This window comes from Hemiscyllium ocellatum, chromosome 23 (assembly GCF_020745735.1).
Source record: "Hemiscyllium ocellatum isolate sHemOce1 chromosome 23, sHemOce1.pat.X.cur, whole genome shotgun sequence".
Lineage (NCBI taxonomy): Eukaryota > Metazoa > Chordata > Chondrichthyes > Orectolobiformes > Hemiscylliidae > Hemiscyllium > Hemiscyllium ocellatum.
The window spans coordinates 11,671,008-11,689,067 of NC_083423.1; the positions used below are offsets into that span (position 1 = coordinate 11,671,008).

Below are 18,060 nucleotides of genomic sequence, written 5' to 3' on the forward strand. Positions count from 1 at the left end.
ATAATCAGTACTAGATTTGCTGAATAAAACTCTGTCGATCTGAGTTTTGAATTTTTCAGTTAAGCCACTAGACTCAACAACTTTTTGGTAGCAGAGAGTTTACAGCTTTCGGTCGCTTTTTTAGTGAAGAAATGTAGTCTGACTTCACTCCTGAACACATGAACCAGGAGTATGACTAGGCCACTCAACACTATGAGCCTCCTTTACCATTCAGTAAGATCACAGCTGATCCGAACATCTACATCCCAAATCATCTTTTGTCCCCTCGATAATCAAGAATCTATCTCCAATAAATTCATGAGAGGCATGGATACGGTAAATAGACAAGATCCATTCCCTGAGGTGGGGGAGTCCAGAACTAGAGGGTGTAGGTTTAGGGTGAGAGGGGAAAGATTTAAAAAGGACCTAAGGGGCAACTTTTTCACACAGAGGGTGGTGCGTGTGTGAAATGAGCTGCCAGAGGAAGTGGTGGAGGCTGGTACAATTACAGCATTTAAAAGTCATCTGGATGGATATATGAACAGGAAGGGTTTAGAGTGATATAGGTCAAATGTTGTCAAATGGGACTAGATTAGGTCCGGATATCTGATCAGCATGGACCCATTGGACCGAAGGGTATGTTTCTGTGCTATACATCTCCAGGACTCTGTGTATTCTAACCAAGCTCCTTTACAAGTGAAGCAAGACTCCAGTACTGAAATTCTCTTGAAGGGTAAAATATATCTCTTGAGAAGAATGTTGGAAAGGAAATAATGACAAAGTCACTCTAGTCCCAGAGGACTGTTCTCTCATTGGAGAGAAGCGACTGGTGGTGACTTCTGTCCTGTGGGTCAACATGCCTCAGGCGAGGGGCAAGGTTGAGATGGTGGGACTTCCTGGTAACTACACTAATTTGGAAGTGTAATCTCCTCTTTCATTTACAATTTTGCTTTATGAATATTATGAGCAATAGAAAGGAGTTATTACCTCCTTACACAAATGTTTGTTCAGTATTTTGTTGTGCTCCAGTATGATATAATGTAGAATAACTGAAGTGTCTTTTTGTATTGTAAACAAATTAGGTGTTAGAGCTAGGCCAATGAGCTGTAGGCTTTGAATATATTAAGTTAAAAATCACACAACACCAGGTCATAGTCCAACAGGTTTAATTGGAAGCACACTAGCTTTCGGAGCGACGCTCCTTCATCAGGTGATGGTGGAGGGCTCAATTCTAACACAGAATTTCAAGGCTTAACAGACAATCAATTTTTCAATGTATAATTTCAGTTACATCACACTATAAGTTTTTGCTTTAAATTCTGTGTTAGGTTGAGCCCTCCATTATCACGTGATGAAGGAGCGTCACTCCAAAAACTAGTGTGCTTCCAATTAAATCTGTTGGACTATAACCTTAACATCGGCATCTCCAAATCTTGAATATATTAACTGGCCATTTTGGTTAACAAAATGTTCGGGCAGCACGGTTGCACAGTGGCTAGCACTGCTGCCTCACTGTGCCAGAGACCCGGGTTCAATTGCCACCTCAGGCAACTGTTTCCTCCCACAGTCCAAAAATGTGCAGGTTAGGTGAATTGGCCATGCTAAGTTGCCCGTAGTGTTAGGTGAAGGGGTAAATATAGGGGAATGGGTCTGGGTGGGTTGCTGTTTGGAGTGTCAGTGTAGACTTGTTGGGCCGAAGGGCCTGTTTCCGCACTCCAAGTAATCTAAGTACCTAGAACATTAACCTGGTCCTCCAGGTTACTCTGGTGATATTACCACTGTGCTACTGCCTCCCAAAGATTGTGAAGCTCACATCATAAGTGTCTCTCATCACATCCTTTCTAGGTGAATTGGCCATGCTAAAATTGTCTATAGTGTTAGGTGCATTAGTCAGAGGGAAATGGGTCTGGGTGGATTACTCTTTGGAGGGTCGGTGTGGACTGGTTGGGCTGAAGGGCCTGTTTCCACACTGTAGGAATCTATTTATAGTGTGTCTTCAATATTAAAAAGATAGCCTCAAGAACTTCGTTTGTAGCTATACAGGCAGTTGACAGACTCCAAGCAAAAAAAGGACTAAGAGCTTTCTGAAGATTATTTGCAGAATCCCTACGGTGTGGAAGCAGGCCATTCAGCCCATCAACTCCACACTGACTCAGACCAAAGAGCATTCCACCCAGAAAGACCCCTCTATCCTATCCCTATAATCCGGAATTTCCCTTGGCTAATCTACCTAGTCTGCACATTCCTAGACACTATGGGATGATATCCCACAATCTTTCCATCTAAACTGCATATCTTTGGACACTATGGGCAATTTAGCATGGCCAATCCATCTAACCTACACATCTTTGGATTGTGAGAGGAAAGCTGAAAATGTGTTGCTGGTTAAAGCACAGCAGGTTAGGCAGCATCCAAGGAACAGGAAATTCGACGTTTCGGGCCGGAGCCCTTCATCAGGAAGGGCTCCGGCCCGAAACGTCGAATTTCCTGTTCGTTGGATGCTGCCTAACCTGCTGTGCTTTAACCAGCAACACATTTTCAGCTCTGATCTCCAGCATCTGCAGACCTCACTTTTTACATTGTGAGAGGAAACCCATGCAGATGGGGAGAATGTGCAAACTCCACTCAGGCAGCTGCCCGAGGTGGCAATCGAACCCGAGACCCTGGCTCTGTGAGGGAGCAGTGCTTAGCCCTGAGCCACCATTCTGCTGGACGGAATTTGAAGTAGGATTTTGGAGCGCAAAGTTTTGAAGTCGCAGGAGACTGTAGCAAGAGATCACAAAGGGAGTGCTGTGCTCTCATGTATGAGCTCTGTGCACAAAGCATAAAACCTCATGAGCTGCAGCTGAATGCATGGTAGATGCTGCATGATGGAACAATAATGAACCATAAAAGCAGGATATTTGAGTAGATTAGATTAGATTAGATTCCTACAGTGTGGAAACAGGCCCTTCGGCCCAACAAGTCCACACTGACCCTCCGAAGAGTTACCCACCCAGACCCATTTCCTGCTGACTAATGTAACTAACGCTATGGGCAATTGAGCATGGGCAATTCACCTGGCCTGCACATCTTTGGACTGTGGGAGGGAACCAGAGCACCCGGAGGAAACCCACACAGGCACAGAGAGAGCGTGCAGTTGTTCTCAAGATTGAGATATCTAGAATTTAACAATTGGCTCGGGCAATTCAGAGGTTAGGAAGTGTGTAAAAAAAAAAATCAGTCAAGTATGTGAGCCTGGTTTTCCTCTCAGGGTGACTGACTCATAGTTTGGAAACAGCCAGCCACATTGAGCTGCTGGTAACTAGTACCTCTAAGAGGAGATGGGCAGGGAGAGTTTTATTTCAACCTTACTACTCTCAGCTGAATATTTAGAATGGTGCACTTTGTCGAAAATAAAATTCTGTTCCACTTCTACTCTTGTGCCCAGTATCAATGCCCCACACAGCTGAATATTCTTATCTGAAACTTTGGATTTTATTTACAACGAGAAGGCCATGTAAATTTAATTTAATGTTCACCTTAGATAATTTCTCCTCTTACTGTGCGCAATGATTAGCATAAATCTGCATATCAATAAGTGGGAACAGATGTCAGATGTTAGGAGAGGCTGCCAATCACTAACAGTTAAAAAGTGACAGATGGATGATTCTCTCTGGGTCTATTACAGTGTCCACGCTAGAGATTCAGGAAGTTGTTCAGACCTCAGCTGTGCCAGGATTAGAATACACGTCTTACAAACAGGCACACAATCAACTTCACAAAAGCAAGAGTTTCATTCTCTATCATTAAACTTATTAAAATTCCCCTGACTCAAAACCTGCCCATCCAGAACTGAGGTCATCACCTTAAAATTAGAAGAAAATTTTTCCATCTCTCAAACAGTTGAGTGTCCCTGAAATTTCCTTCCTCAATAGGCAGTGGGAGCAAAATCTATACATATTTTTAAGGCAGAGATAGATACTTGAAAAACACTGGAATTTCTGGGGAAACCCAGCAAGTCTGGCAGCATCTATAGAGAGAGATCAGAGTTAATATTTCAAGCCAAGTGTGACCCTTATTCAGAATAGAATGGTAACTGGACTCAAAACATTACTAGTGTTTCTCTGTCCACAGTTACTGCCAGATCTGCTGAGTTTCTCCAGATTTTTGGTTCAGATTTCCAGCAGCTGCAGTTATAGAGTCGGAGAGATATACAGCACAGAAACAGACCCTTCGGTCCAACTCATTCGTGCTGACCAGATATCCTAAATTAATCTAGTCCCATTTGCTAGCATTTGGCCCCATCCCTGTAAACCTTTCCTATTCATATACCCATCCAAATGCCTTTTAAATGTTGTAATTGTACCACCACTTCCTCGGGCAGCTCCTGCACCCCAGGAAAAAGGCCTTGTCTATTTACCCTATCCATGCCCCTCATGATTTTATAAACCTCTATAAGGTCACCCCTCAGTCTCTGACGCTCCAGGAAAAACAGCCCCAGCCTATTCAGCCTCTCTCTATAGCTCAAATTCTCCAACCCTGACAATATTCTTGTAAATCTTTTCTGAACCCTTTCAAGTTTCACAACATCCTTCCAATAGGAAGGACACCAGAATTGCACCCAGTCTTCCAAATATGGCCTAACCAATGTCCTGTATAGTCGCAACATAGCCTCCTAGCTCCTATACTCAATGCTGTGACCAATAGAGGAAAGCATACCAAACGCCTTCTTCACTATTCTATCTACCTGCGACTTCACTTTCAAGGAACTATGAACCTGCACTCCAAGGTCTCTTTGTTCAGCAACACTCCCAGGACCTTACCATTAAGTGTATAAGTCCTGCTCTGGTTTGCATTTCCAAAATGCAGCATCTCACAGTTATCTAAATTAAATTCCATCTGCCACTCCTCAGTCCATTGGCCTATCTAATGAAGATTCCATTTTAATCTGAGGTAATGTTCTTCACTGTCCACTACACCTCCAATTTTGGTCTCATCTGCAAACTCTGTATTCCATGAGATCTAGCCTTGCTAACCCGTCTCCCATGAGGAACCATGTCAAACGCCTTACTGAAGTCCATATAGATCACATCTACTGCTCTGCCTTATCAATCCTTTTTGTTACTTCTTCAAAAACCTCAATTAAATTCATGAGTTGTGACTTCCCATGCACAAAGCTATGCTGACTATCTCTAATCAGTCCTTGCCTTTCCAAATGCATGTAAATCCTGTACCTCAAGATTCCTTCCAATAAGTTGCCCACCATCAATGTCAGGCTCATTAGTCTGCAGTTCCCTTGCTCTTCCTTATCACCTTTTTTAAATAGTGGCCACACGTTAGCCAACCTCCAGTCTTCTGGCACTTCACCTGTGACTATTGATGATACAAATACCTCAGCGAGAGACCCAGTAATCACTTCCCTAGCTTCCCACATAGTTTTAGGGTACATCTGATCAGGTCTGAGGGATTTATCCACTTTTATGTGTTTCAAGACATCCAGCACTTCCTCCTCTGTAATATGGACATTTTTCAAGATGCCACTATCTTTTTCCCCACATTCTATATCTTCCATATTCTTCTCCACAGTTACCATTGACGCAAAATACTCATTTATTATTTCCCCACATCTCCTGCGGCTCCTCACCTTGGCTGCCTTGCTGATCTTCAAGGGGCCCTATTCTTTCCCTAGTTACCCTTTTGTTCTTAACATATTTATAAAATTCCTTTGGATTCTCCTTAATCCTATTTGCCATAGCTATCTCATGTCCCCTTTTTGCCCTCCCGATTTCCCTCTTAAGTATACTCCTACTGCCTTTATACACTTCTAAGGATTCACTCAATCTCTCCTGTCTATGCCTGACATATGCTTCCTTCTTCCTCTTAACCAAAACCTCAATTTCTCTAGTCATCCAGCATTCCCTACCCTACCAGCCTTTCCTTTCACCCTTACGGGAACATACTGTCTCTGGACTCTGGTTATCCCATTTTTGAAGACTTCCCATTTTCCAGCCATCCCTTTACCTGAGAACAGCTTTTGAAAGTTCTTGCCTAATACGCTCAAAATTAGCCTTCCTCCACATCTGGAGCACCATGTGCAGTTTTGGTCACCTTACAGAGTCATAGAGTAGAGATATACAACTTGGAAACAGACCCTTTGGTCCAACCTGTCCATGCCGACCAGATATCCCAACCCAAACTAGTCCCACCTGCCAGCACCCGACCCATATCCCTCCAAACCCTTCCTATTCATATACCCATCCAAATGCCTCTTAAATGTTGCAATTGTACCAGCCTCTACCACTTACTCTGGCAATTTATTCCATACACGTGCCACCTTCTCTCCAGAAAGATACCATTGGCATTGATGGAGTGCCATCCTTGTTCCCAGGATGGTGAGAGCATCACATCAAGAGAAATCAAGAAAACTGGGCCTGTATTCTTGGAAGTTTCAAAGAATGAGAAGTGATTTAATTAAAACATACAAAGTCTTTAAACAACGGAGGCTAGTAAGATGTTGCCCCTGAGTGGGGATGCAGAACAGGGGGCACGAGTTTAAAAATAAGGGGGAATACCATTTAGAACCAAGATGAAGATCATTATCTTTCCCCAGAGATTGGTGAATCTTTGGATTTCTCTCCCCCGAGGGCTTTGGAATAGCAAGAATAAAAGGCATTGAAATATTCATTCAAACATGATTGTATTGAATGGTGGAGAATGTTCGATAGAGTGAGCAGCCTAATCCTGTTTTGATATTGCTTCTGACTCATAACATAGTAAATAATTACTTCCACAAAGCAAGCAGTTGGCTTTGATCACTTCTATCAATTTTCTTCAAAATCTTGGAAAACTATTGCCAGACATCCTTCCCCAAGCCAGGCTAAGGTAGTGGAGGAACGAGGATAAATTGTTTAAGTCTACCTAACCTGAAATCACTTGTTCTTAGTCTTGCTGCACTGCTGTTCCTGGTAATGTTCTGTACCATGTGTTGGGAATGTGTACGGTTTACTCAGTGGGCTATTGTATCATCATTTACACTTTCTTTCCTGGGTCCAGCAAACTCAAAAGTTAAACTTGAAAGAATTGAGAAAAGATTTACAAGGATGTTGTCAGGACTAGAGGGTTTGAGTTATAAGGAGAATCTGAATAGACTAGGGCTATTTTCCCAGGAGGGTCAGAGGCTGAGGGGTGACCTTGTGGAGATTCATAAAATCATGAGGGGCATTGATAGGGTGAATAGTCAAGGTCTTTTCCCCAGGGAGGGGAGTCCAAAACTGAAGGGCCTAGGTTTAGGGTGAGAAGGAAAAGAAATAAAAGGGACCTGAGGGACAACATTTTCAGGCAGAAAGTTGTGCATGTATGGAATGAGCTGCCAGAGGAAGTGGTGGAAGCTGGTACAATTACAACATTTAAAAGACATTTGGATGGGTACTTAATAGGAAAGGTTTAGTGGGATATGGGTCAAATGCTGGCAAATGAAACTAGATTAATTTGGGATATTGGCCTGAATGAGTTGGCCCAAAGGCTCTGTTTCCATGCTGTACATCTCTATGACTGTGTCTCTAAGTCCTTATTTTCTGTACTCTTCTCATCCTGCAAGCTCAAGCTTCGATTCACTATTTCTACATTCAGTTTCTTCTCTGTCCTCCGTTTCATAACCCTGCTGTTTGCCCAATTGTGAACTCTGGCTCTTTACATCAAAGAAAAGTTAACGCAAGGACATAGAGTTTGTTCAAGACATTGGATCAGTCACCTTTGGAGCATTCAGTATGGTCTAGGTACCCCGCTTTAGAGGGAATATTGGAGCCTTGCCACTTGGAGACACTAGTAATGAGAGGTTGGTGTTATCAAGAAAGAATAGAAAACAGGGCCTGGAAATAACTGTTTCAGCAGGATCTGGAAGGAGCACTTTCAAACTTCAGCAATGCTTTGAAAGGCTAAACAATGAAAGCTCGTTTCTACCCATTGGTAAATTGGCAACAAACTTATAAGCTCGTTGTTATTACTGGAAGAATAAAGGGTAACATTAGAAGAATCATTTCACAGAAAGTTCATAAAATGTAGATGCTTTATCATAGTCCGCTCGTTTAAAATGGAATTGATAAATATTTTTTAAAGGACGATTATAAAAGAATATGGAGAAAGGGGGGAAAAGTGGAATTAGAGTATGTAGCTCAGGGTGAAGCATCCTGAGCTAAATAATCTCGTTTTGTGTTTAAGTCGCTACCAAATGGATTGGTTAGAATTTCATGGTCTATTCAAATGGATTTCTATAGCAAAGCAAACTGTGCATCCCCATCTGAGCCTGCATTTGCACCAAGTCCTGTTTACCCATTACCCCTGCATTCACTGTTATTGGCTCCAGCTCCCAAAATTTTATAATTCTCATTCTTCTTTCTGAATTGCTTCCCAACCTCACCCCTCCCTATCTACATAACTTCCTCTAACCTTACACTCCTCAATATTATTTGCGCTTCTCTGATTCTGTTGTGTTGCACTTTCCCCAATTTTCATTAGATTAGATTAGATTACTTACAGTGTGGAAACAGGCCCTTCGGCCCAACAAGTCCACACCGACCCGCTGAAGCGCAACCCACCCATACCCCTACATTTACCCCTTACCTAACACTACGCAATTTAGCATGGCCAATTCACCTGACCCGCACATCTTTGGACTGTGGGAGGAAACCGGAGCACCCGGAGGAAACCCACGCAGACACGGGGAGAACGTGCAAACTCTACACAGTCAATCACCTGGGGCGGGAATTGAACCCGGGTCTCTGGCGCTGTGACGTAGCAGTGCTAACCACTGTGCCACCGTGCTGCCCATTTGCCTCAGCTGCCTGAGCTATAATCTCAAAAATTGCCCCCACAACTCAAAAACCTCTTCTCTCATACTCTTTCTGTCTTTCTACCTTTGAGATCCATTTTGACACCTACATCTTTGATGAGATTGTTTGTAGTTTTTGCTGACATCTCTTTATGTAATTCAGTGTCAAGTTTTTATTTCTGATAATGCTGCCGTAAAGTACCTTGCAATGTTTGTTTTTTGCCTTAAAGGTGTTATATAAATACAACCTGTTTCTATTGTTGATGGACTAAATGGGATTTTTCTTGTGCAATTTTCCTTTCTATTCCAGTGCTTACATCATATTTTATAGAAAATGTCATGCATAATTCAGTTTTTATTGATGATGAATATTATCCAGTCCCACCAGACAGAGATCGCGATCAAGTTCCCAACAGTGGAATCATATTATCAACCCAGTTCATACTGACTAGATTCGGACATTGCATATAAGGGTAATGAAGGCCGCCCCATTCTCCTCAGCCAACACTTAATACAAGTATGCAAGGAGAGAAAGAACATAAAAATTGAATTGTTGGGACTTTTAATGCACCTTATTGCATTGCCAGAACATTTCAGAGCACTTCCATGAGCAACAGATTACTTTTTGGAGTGTTTTGCTGTTTATAACAGAACGCTGTGCCCACTGTTCTCTCACACAGCATTACATAAACTGAAGTGATATGTGTACAATCCCTGGAGAGACCGATAACTTTTGTTTAAAAAGAGACATTTGAGTTTCTAGCATCTGGAAGGATCAAATAACAAGATTTCACATTTAAACTTCTATTGATCAAGCAAATTACTGCCAAAGTAATATTCTTTGGGTAACTTGTGCACTGAATCACAGAAAGGTTTCCCGTTTAGCGTTTAAAATGACAAAAAATTCTTTATATTACACTGTTATTGAAGTAAACATTTAACTCTTCCAGAACCAACCTGAGGCTATACGCCCAATGCCAAATGGCTTCCATTATTGTCTGTTCCAAGCGGTATCATTTCTAAATCCAGGATGAACTTTCATTGTGAGGGTTATCATGGCAACTCCTCCCCTCCAGCCCAAGCTACACGAATCTTCCAATCTCTTAAAAATCTTCATGAGTTCTTCATCAATCTGAGTGCAGTGTATGCAGTGTGGTGAACTGTAGGGTCAGTATTTTCTCTGCTTCAGGTGCAGGGCGTGTTTAAATTGCCTCTATCAGGTCCTTCAAACTATCCTGCCTCTGTGAAGTTCAGTTATATCTGAAAGAACCTGTAACACAATGCTATAATGAATTGTTATGGACATTTCTATTTCCAAAATCCACCTCCATGATAATGTGAATCATAAGGGCCTTGTGTGCCAGTTGCGAACACTAATTAACTTTCCTCTAGACCACTGACTCGACTCTCTTTTTGAATTCGACTAATGGTTCAAAATAGATCTTTTCATAAAACTTCTAATTCCAACACCTGTACTAACCAAGCCACCAAGACTTGTTGGGGAGAATTCAGAGTAGATCATGTGATCACTTACATTCTTCTGTTTTATGTTACACTAACGACCCAATCCCAAAATATGACAAACTTATAAATCAAACAATTAATCATTTGTTTGGTTGAAAAAGGAATTTTGATCAGGACACCTGTAGAACTTTGCTAGTGCAGTCAGATTATCAATATGTTTCTGACGAGAAACAAATTACATCTAGCAGGATCATCTGTACAATGAATTGGATGTTTCAGCAGGCCTCAGGCTATTGATCTCCATAACTGGGCCATTTTGCATCTGTTTCTGCCCTCAGAAAGCAGAAAGGTCCAGTTTCTGCCCCATGGCCTAGGGAGTGTTGCTGAACAAAGAGACCTTGGAGAGTAGGTTCATAGCTCCTTGAAAGTGGAGTTGCAGGTAGATAGGATAGTGAAGAAGGCATTTGGTATGCTTTCTTTTATTGGTCAGAGTATTGAATACAGAAGTTGGGAGGTCATATTGCGGCTGTACAGTACTTTGCTTAGGCCACTGTTAGAATATTGCGTGCAATTCTGGTCTCCTTCCTATCAGAAATATGTTTTGAAACTTAAAAGGGTTCAGAAAAGATTTACAAGGATGTTGCCAGGGTTGAAGGATTTGAGCTATAGGGAGAGGCTGAACAGGCTGGTGCTGTTTTCCCTGGAACTTCGGAGGCTGAGGGGTGACCTTATAGAGGTTTACAAAATTATGAGGGGCATGGATAGGATAAATAGACAAAGTCTTTTCCCTGGGGTCGGGGAGTCCATAACTAGAGGGCATAGGTTTAAGGTGAGAGGGGAAGGACATAAAAGAGACCTAAGGGGCAACATTTTCACACAGAGGGTAGTATGTGTATGGAATGAGCTGCCAGGGGAAGTAGTTGAGGCTGGTACAACTACAACATTTAAAAGGCATTTGGATGGGTATATGAATAGGAAGGGTTTGGAGGGATATGGGCTGGGTGCTGGCAGGTGGGACTAGATTGGGTTGGGATATTTGGTTGACTTTGACAGGTTGGACCGAAGGGTCTGTTTCCGTTCTGTACATCTCTATGACTCTATGACCCTCTGTTCCCATATGTAACAGCAGTAGGGAGGAGAACATTGTTTTCATGATAAGCCTGGCGCTGATTTGATGAGCCAGTTAATTGTTACCTCCTCACATGTTCACCCTGCCTAATCAATCAGCCAAGGTCTTGGAAAGAACGTTATGCATGCACTCCACTTTTATCTCGCAACACCAGGTTATAGTCCAACAGGTTTATTCGAAATCACTAGCTTTCGGAGTGCTGCTCCTTCATCAGGTGGATGTGGAGCATAAGATCGTAGTCATGATTTGGAGATGCCGGTGTTGGACTGGGGTGTACAAAGTTAAAAATCACACAACACCAGGTTATAGTCCAACAGATTTAATTGGAAGCACACTAGCTTTCGAAGCGACGCTCCTTCATCAGGTGCTAGTCACCTGATGAAGGAGCGTCGCTCCGAAAGCTAGTGTGCTTCCAATTAAACCTGTTGGACTATAACCTGGTTTGTGTGATTTTTAACTTTGAGCATAAGATCGTAAGACACAGAATTTATTGCAAAAGTTTCCAGTGTGATGCAACTAAAATTATATATTGAAAAAGATCTGGGTTGTTTGTTAAGTCTTTCATGTTTTAGAATGAACATTACTGGTTTCAGTTCTTTCACATGTAAACCACAGAACATGTTACATTCTCAAGTGAACTTTAACAATTGGTGTCATAATGCATTTAAGACGTGAGGTGCCCTGAATGAGACTGTCTGTGTCACAATGGTCAGACTGATTCTCATCTAAAAAATGGATTTACAGAATCTTACATGGATTCATGAAGTTTTTGAGAAAAATAAAATGTAATTCTGCAAGTACAAATTCACCCCACAAACTTAAATGTGTATGTGTGTGTGTGTGGGGGGGGGGGGGGGGGGGTTATGAGTGTCTGTGTGAGAGTGTGTGTATGAGTGAGAGTGTAAAGGGGTGCACGTCTGTGAGAGGGTGCATGTGTGAGTGTGGGGGTGTATCAGTCTGAAGGGGTGTGTGTCTGTGTCTGGGAGTGTCTGTGTGCATATATAGTGCAATGAGGTCACGTGCAGTGTGACATGAAACCAGGGTCCCGGTTGAGGTCATCCCCATGTGCACCGAACTTAGCTATCAGCCTCTGCTCAGCCAGTTTTTGTTGTTGCCGATCCCGAAGTTCACCTTGGAGGACGGTCATCTGAAAGTCCAAGGACGAATGTCCTGGACCACTGAAGTGTTCTCCGAATGGGAGGGAACACTCCTGTCTGTTGATTGTTGTGCGGTGCCTATTCATCAGTTGCCGTAGACTCTGCTCTGTCTCACCAATGTACCATGCCTCAGTGCATCCTTGCCTGCAGCGTATGAGATAGACAATGTTGGCTGAGTCACATGAGTACCTGCCACGTACATGGTGGATGGTGTCCCCACGCGTAATGATGGTGTACACGTCAACACTCTGACATGTCCTGCAGCGTCCACCGTGACAAGGTTGTATGGTGTTGTCCTCCACAACCATCTGGTAAAGGAGCAGCGCTCAGAAAGCTAGTGCTTCCAATTGAACCTGTTGGACTATAACCTGGTGTTGTGTGATTTTTAACTTTGTACACTCCAGTCCAGCACCGGCATCTCCAAATCATTATCTCGATCTGACGCTTTCTGCTTCCTTTTGTTATTGATTAACCTCTTGCCACTCCTGAATGTGCTGATTATGTTGGGGTACAGTTTCACAAGGCCTGCCAGTTATCCTGTAATATCCCAGTCAGCTTGGACAATGGTGAAGTAATCAAGTCACTGCGACAAGCTGACAATGGGTCACGTTCATCCTCATCTGAACCAAGGGTACCCTCAGCAAATGGGAGAGTTCCTTCTTCTGCAATTACTGCAGAGTGTGGAATGCGTACGGAGAGTGCACTCTGATTCGAGTAAAAGAGAAACCATTAAAAAGATAAATAAATAAAAAGGAAAAAAGGTCTAAGGAAACTAGCAGAATGTACCACATTGGGTCAACTGTGCCCATTGCTAGAGGCTGCCATGGAATGATGAAGTTATATATGACTGAAACTAAACAGTTTTGCAGAATCCAATCCCATCAGACTTCAGGACTTGTGAAGGGGAGCAGAGTTCCAGAACTGCTAGATCGAGACAATGCTATTAATGAATGGAGACTAGCCAGTATCAGAGTGGGAAATGATCAGCATTCGGTTGGGGCACATCATCAGAAGAACATTGAATACCAGTGGGCAGCACAGTGGTTAGCACTGCTGCCTCACAGCGCCAGAGATCTGGGTTCAATTCCTGCCTCAGGCAACTGTCTGTGTGGAGTTTGCACATTCTCCTCGCGTCTGCGTGGGTTTCCTCCGGGTGCTCCGGTTTCCTCCCACAGTCCAAAAATATGCAGGTTAGGTGAATTGGCCATGCTAAATTGTTAGGTGAGGGGGCAAATGTAGGGGAATGGGTCTGGGTGGGTTGCTCTTCGGCGGGTCGGTGTGGACTTGTTGGGCTGAAGGGCCTGTTTCCACACTGTAAGTAATCTAATCTAAATGTAACTACTTTCCAGGACCTTGTGTTGATAGGGAATTTTAATACAATGTGAACAGCTTCAAGGGTCTGGACGTTAGTTGCATGTTTTGTTTTAAACTCCTCTGTATTCCAGTCATGTATTTATGATTTTCAGATCTCCTTGAGTTTACCAAAGTTACACCATCAGGATAAAGGAAAGAAACTCTTCCCCAGGTCTATTAAATGGCTTTTATTTTTCTGATTGACCATTCTGCATTGGTTAATGGTGAGGGCTACATGTTTGAAATAAGGAGAATATTTTTAGATGCTGGAGCGAACTAGATGATAGAATCCCTTCAGTGTGGGAACAGGCCCTTCGGCCCAACAATTCCACCCCGACTCTCTGAATTGTAACCCACCCAGCCCCGTTCCCCTACCCTATTATCCAATATTTATCCCTGACTGATGCACCTAACCTACACATCCCTGAACACTCTGGGTAATTTAGCGTGGCCAATTCACCCTAACCTGCACATCTTTGGATTGTGGGAGGAAACCGGAGCACTCAGCAGAAACCCACGCAGGCACAGGGAGAATGTGCAAACTCCACACAGACAGGCACCCGAGGCTAGAATCGAACCTGGGTCCCTGGTGCTGTGAGGCAACAGTGCTAACCACTGAGCCGCTGTGCTGAAAGGACCCAGCAGCATCTGGAAAAACACTGGAAATTAACTCCTTGATTATAATAAGTGTATACACCTATAAGTAAGTTTTAATGAAGGGTCTGTACCTGAAATAGTAATTCTTTTCCTTCAGTTATAAACTGTCATGCTGTTGTATTTCCAACAATTATGTTTTCATTACATCTTTCTTTTGTGTTTTAATTTGAGGGCCATCCTTCAGTTGCTAACATTTGTATTTCTCCTCAAAACATTGCTCATGAAGTATTGCAGTGTGTTAAGACACTACTGTCCCTGGCTAAGGGAGAGGAGATTTGGATAACATTAGTCCAGTTGAAGTAGATCCCATCACTGCAAAAATACTACTGTTTTCCTGGAGTAAATAGAAGCTGTCAAACATACCTGAGGTTATTTGTGTTTCCCCCCACTTAGGTATGAACGCTTTGCAACTACAAAACCTAGCAACCTTGGCGGCAGCTGCTGCAGCAGCTCAGAACACAGCCACCACAAATGCCAACCCTCTCACCGCGGCAACAGGAGCACTCGGAGCATTGACAAGTCCAGGTAAACCCATTTCACTGGCTCCCTGTAAAATGACATGTATACAGCATGTGGTCGATCGTCTGTGATGCTATTCCTTATGTGTTATACATAAAATGTCATAAAATGATTGAACATGGCAGAGTGTTGCAGTGGAGCACTGTAAGAGAGATGCTGAGAAGGATGGTTTGGTTTGCGAACAACTGGAGCCAGTCAGGAAATAATGATGGTGGTTTTAGGAGTGAGTACAATGACGGATAATATTGTAAAGACAAACAATATTAGATCAACACCCTGTGCATAGCCCTCCTAATTTATGCTTCCACAACATGAACAAAAACTGGGAGAGATACTTATGATGTGGGGTGCAGATTTAATGCAATGTCACCTAAATTCAAATTAATTTATATTCTTTCTGCTGCAGCCATACTCTGCATGTGACAACTGACTTGTGTTGTTTATATACAATGTCATTCCAATTCAACTTGAGTTACTACTTTAAGGGCAACTCACTAACTTGTTGTTTCCTCACAAACAAACAAGTAGTAATGTTAGCACATGAGCCTGGGTGTTTTTTTGATGTAGAGATGTGATAAATTCACTGCAGGGTTTAGCAGAGCCTTTCCGCAGTCTGATCATGTTTTATATTCAAGCAGCTTCATTTAGATAGACAAGTATCCACTGGGTAAAGTGCCATCACACACTGAATCTGGTAGCTCACACCTGATGGTTTAGGATTGAGGCGTAACTTCATTTTGGTGGGCCTTGACTTCGGCATGCGTACTTTACTCACCCACGTGTCCTGCTATTGCTGTTGGATCCGGGTCAAAGCAGAACGTCCAGACCCAGTAGGGTATCTCCAGGCTAAAAGCTCAGATTGTATGTGGCGTGATTCTGAATCGTTGGAAATGAGAAAACCCATGAGCCAAAGGAGAATTCAGTTCACCATAAATCCAGGCCGAAATCAACCAAGCCCACTGTTCTCACTTTGTCCACGTGCTTTTTCCTTCCATGACATTACTCCACAAGAAATAGGAGCAGGTGTAGACCATACTGCCCATCAAGCCTGCTCTGCCATTCAATCTGATATGACAGATCTTCCCCTCATCTTCTGAGACACCAAAGATCTGTCTATTTCAGCCTTAGTTGTATTCAGTGATAGAACATCCATAACGCTGTGAGGTAGAGAATTGCAAAGATGCATAATCCTTTAAATTAAGTAGTTTCTCAAACTTTTAAGTCCAAAATAAGCACTTCTGTGCCCCCTCCCTGACTGATGGAAACAATCACTCAGCATTTAAGCTATCAAGCCTTGCTACATCACTATGTTTTATTGCTCAAACTGCCGTGGCTCAGGGAAGGCAGGTCCCTGAGAGATTGTGTTTTATACGAGAGTGTGATTTCTAAATGAGGTTTTGATCAGGCTTGTACATGTCCACAATTTCATTATTGAACATGGTACATTCAACTTGCTATAGGAGGGATGTTGTGAAACTTGAAAGGGTTCAGAAAAGATTTACAAGAATGTTTCCAGGGATAGAGGATTTGAGCTATAGGGAGAGGCTGAATACTCTCAGGCTATTTTCCCTACAGCATCAGAGGCTGATGGGTGACCTTACGGAGATTTATAAAATCATGAGGAGCATGGATACGATAAAGAGACGAGGTCTTTTTTCCCCAATACTAAACAGTATGGGTTTAGGGTGAGAGAGGAAAAGATTTAAAAGGGACCTAAGGGGCAACTTTTTCAAGCGGAGGATGGTGTGTGTATGGAACGAGCTGCCAGAGGTGGTGGAGGCTGGTACAATTACAACATTGAAATTACAATTACAACATTCATATACTCCGCATCTAGATGAGTATATGAATAGGAAGGGTTTGGAGGGATATGGCCCAAGAGTTGGCAAATGGGACCAATTAATTCAGGATATCTGGTCAACATGGACAAGTTGGACCGAAGGGTCTGTTTCAGTTGTGTATATCTCTATGGCTCTGAGATGGCTGAAAGATTCTTCCAGGGAATTAATTGACAGGTTTTGAAATTTAGTTCTTTGTTTTCTGATATTTCCCATTGTCAGGAAAGGGCTGAATTTAATGTAGAAAGTCACACTAGTGAGTGTGTGTGTCCAAAATGCTATTATAAATGTGAAAAATCTGTATCTCACTTAAATTGCCCATGAATGACTGACTGAGTCTTCTGTATTAGATCAAATGGGTCAGGAACACATCACAATGGCTGGTCGGTTTACTTCAGGAGTAATTAATTTCTCCACTTTAAATCAGGTATCAAAAACGGTGCTCCTTGTAAAGTATGAGTTTGTCTCATTTTAGACTGGGCCCAGGAGATAGAGTTCCTAAAATGGATGGGTCCCTATTGTAGAATTAAGCTGTGGGGGGAAAAGAAATGAACTTCTTCAGAATATTTCTAATGACTTTTTTTAAATTATAATTTTTTTTCCCATTATTTAATGAATTTCTGGCTAAGATTAGCAAGTATTCTGCAAAGTGATAACTGCTTGTACTGAATTACTGTTTTAAATCTCACTGCGCAAGTGATCAAATCATTTGCCAGTGGCATAATTTGATGTTTCATTGCGCACAACTTGATAAATTGCCACTTTAAGCATGTGAAATAGCAGCACCGATTTCCTTTCATCCCAGGCTAGACCTTTGGGTTTTCCAGCGTAGGATATGGTAGGGCACCATTTTGAAAAGAGTTTAGATCAGAATTGTGCTGGAAAAGCACAGCAGGCCAGGCAGCATCTGAGGAGCAGGACCTGCTGTGCTTTTCCAGCACCACTCTGATCTAAACTCTGGTTTCTAACATCTGCAGTCCTCACTTTTGCCACCAGTTTGAAAAGACAATGGTAGCTAGATCAGCAATCTTGGAAAATCTAACCCAAATGCTGTTGCAGATGCACCAAAGAGGTTTTGGTCACAAGTGGACCTGGGCTTGAGCTCACTCCTGTTAAGAATGCCCGCTCTGTAACAATGTTTCTTGTTTCAGCCCA

At 42.6% G+C, this 18,060-nt stretch overlaps 1 protein-coding gene across 37 annotated transcripts in view; it reads left to right on the forward strand.

Annotated features, from left to right (window-relative positions):
- The window catches only part of celf2 (cugbp, Elav-like family member 2), an 850,872-nt gene that overhangs the window by 805,376 nt on the left and 27,436 nt on the right, over nt 1–18,060 (forward strand). For all 37 annotated transcript variants that reach the window (XM_060842659.1, XM_060842645.1, XM_060842654.1 and 34 more), the window contains one exon: nt 14,942–15,073. In XM_060842659.1, the coding sequence (XP_060698642.1) occupies nt 14,942–15,073 (132 nt within the window). The remainder of the gene's footprint in view (nt 1–14,941; nt 15,074–18,060) is intronic.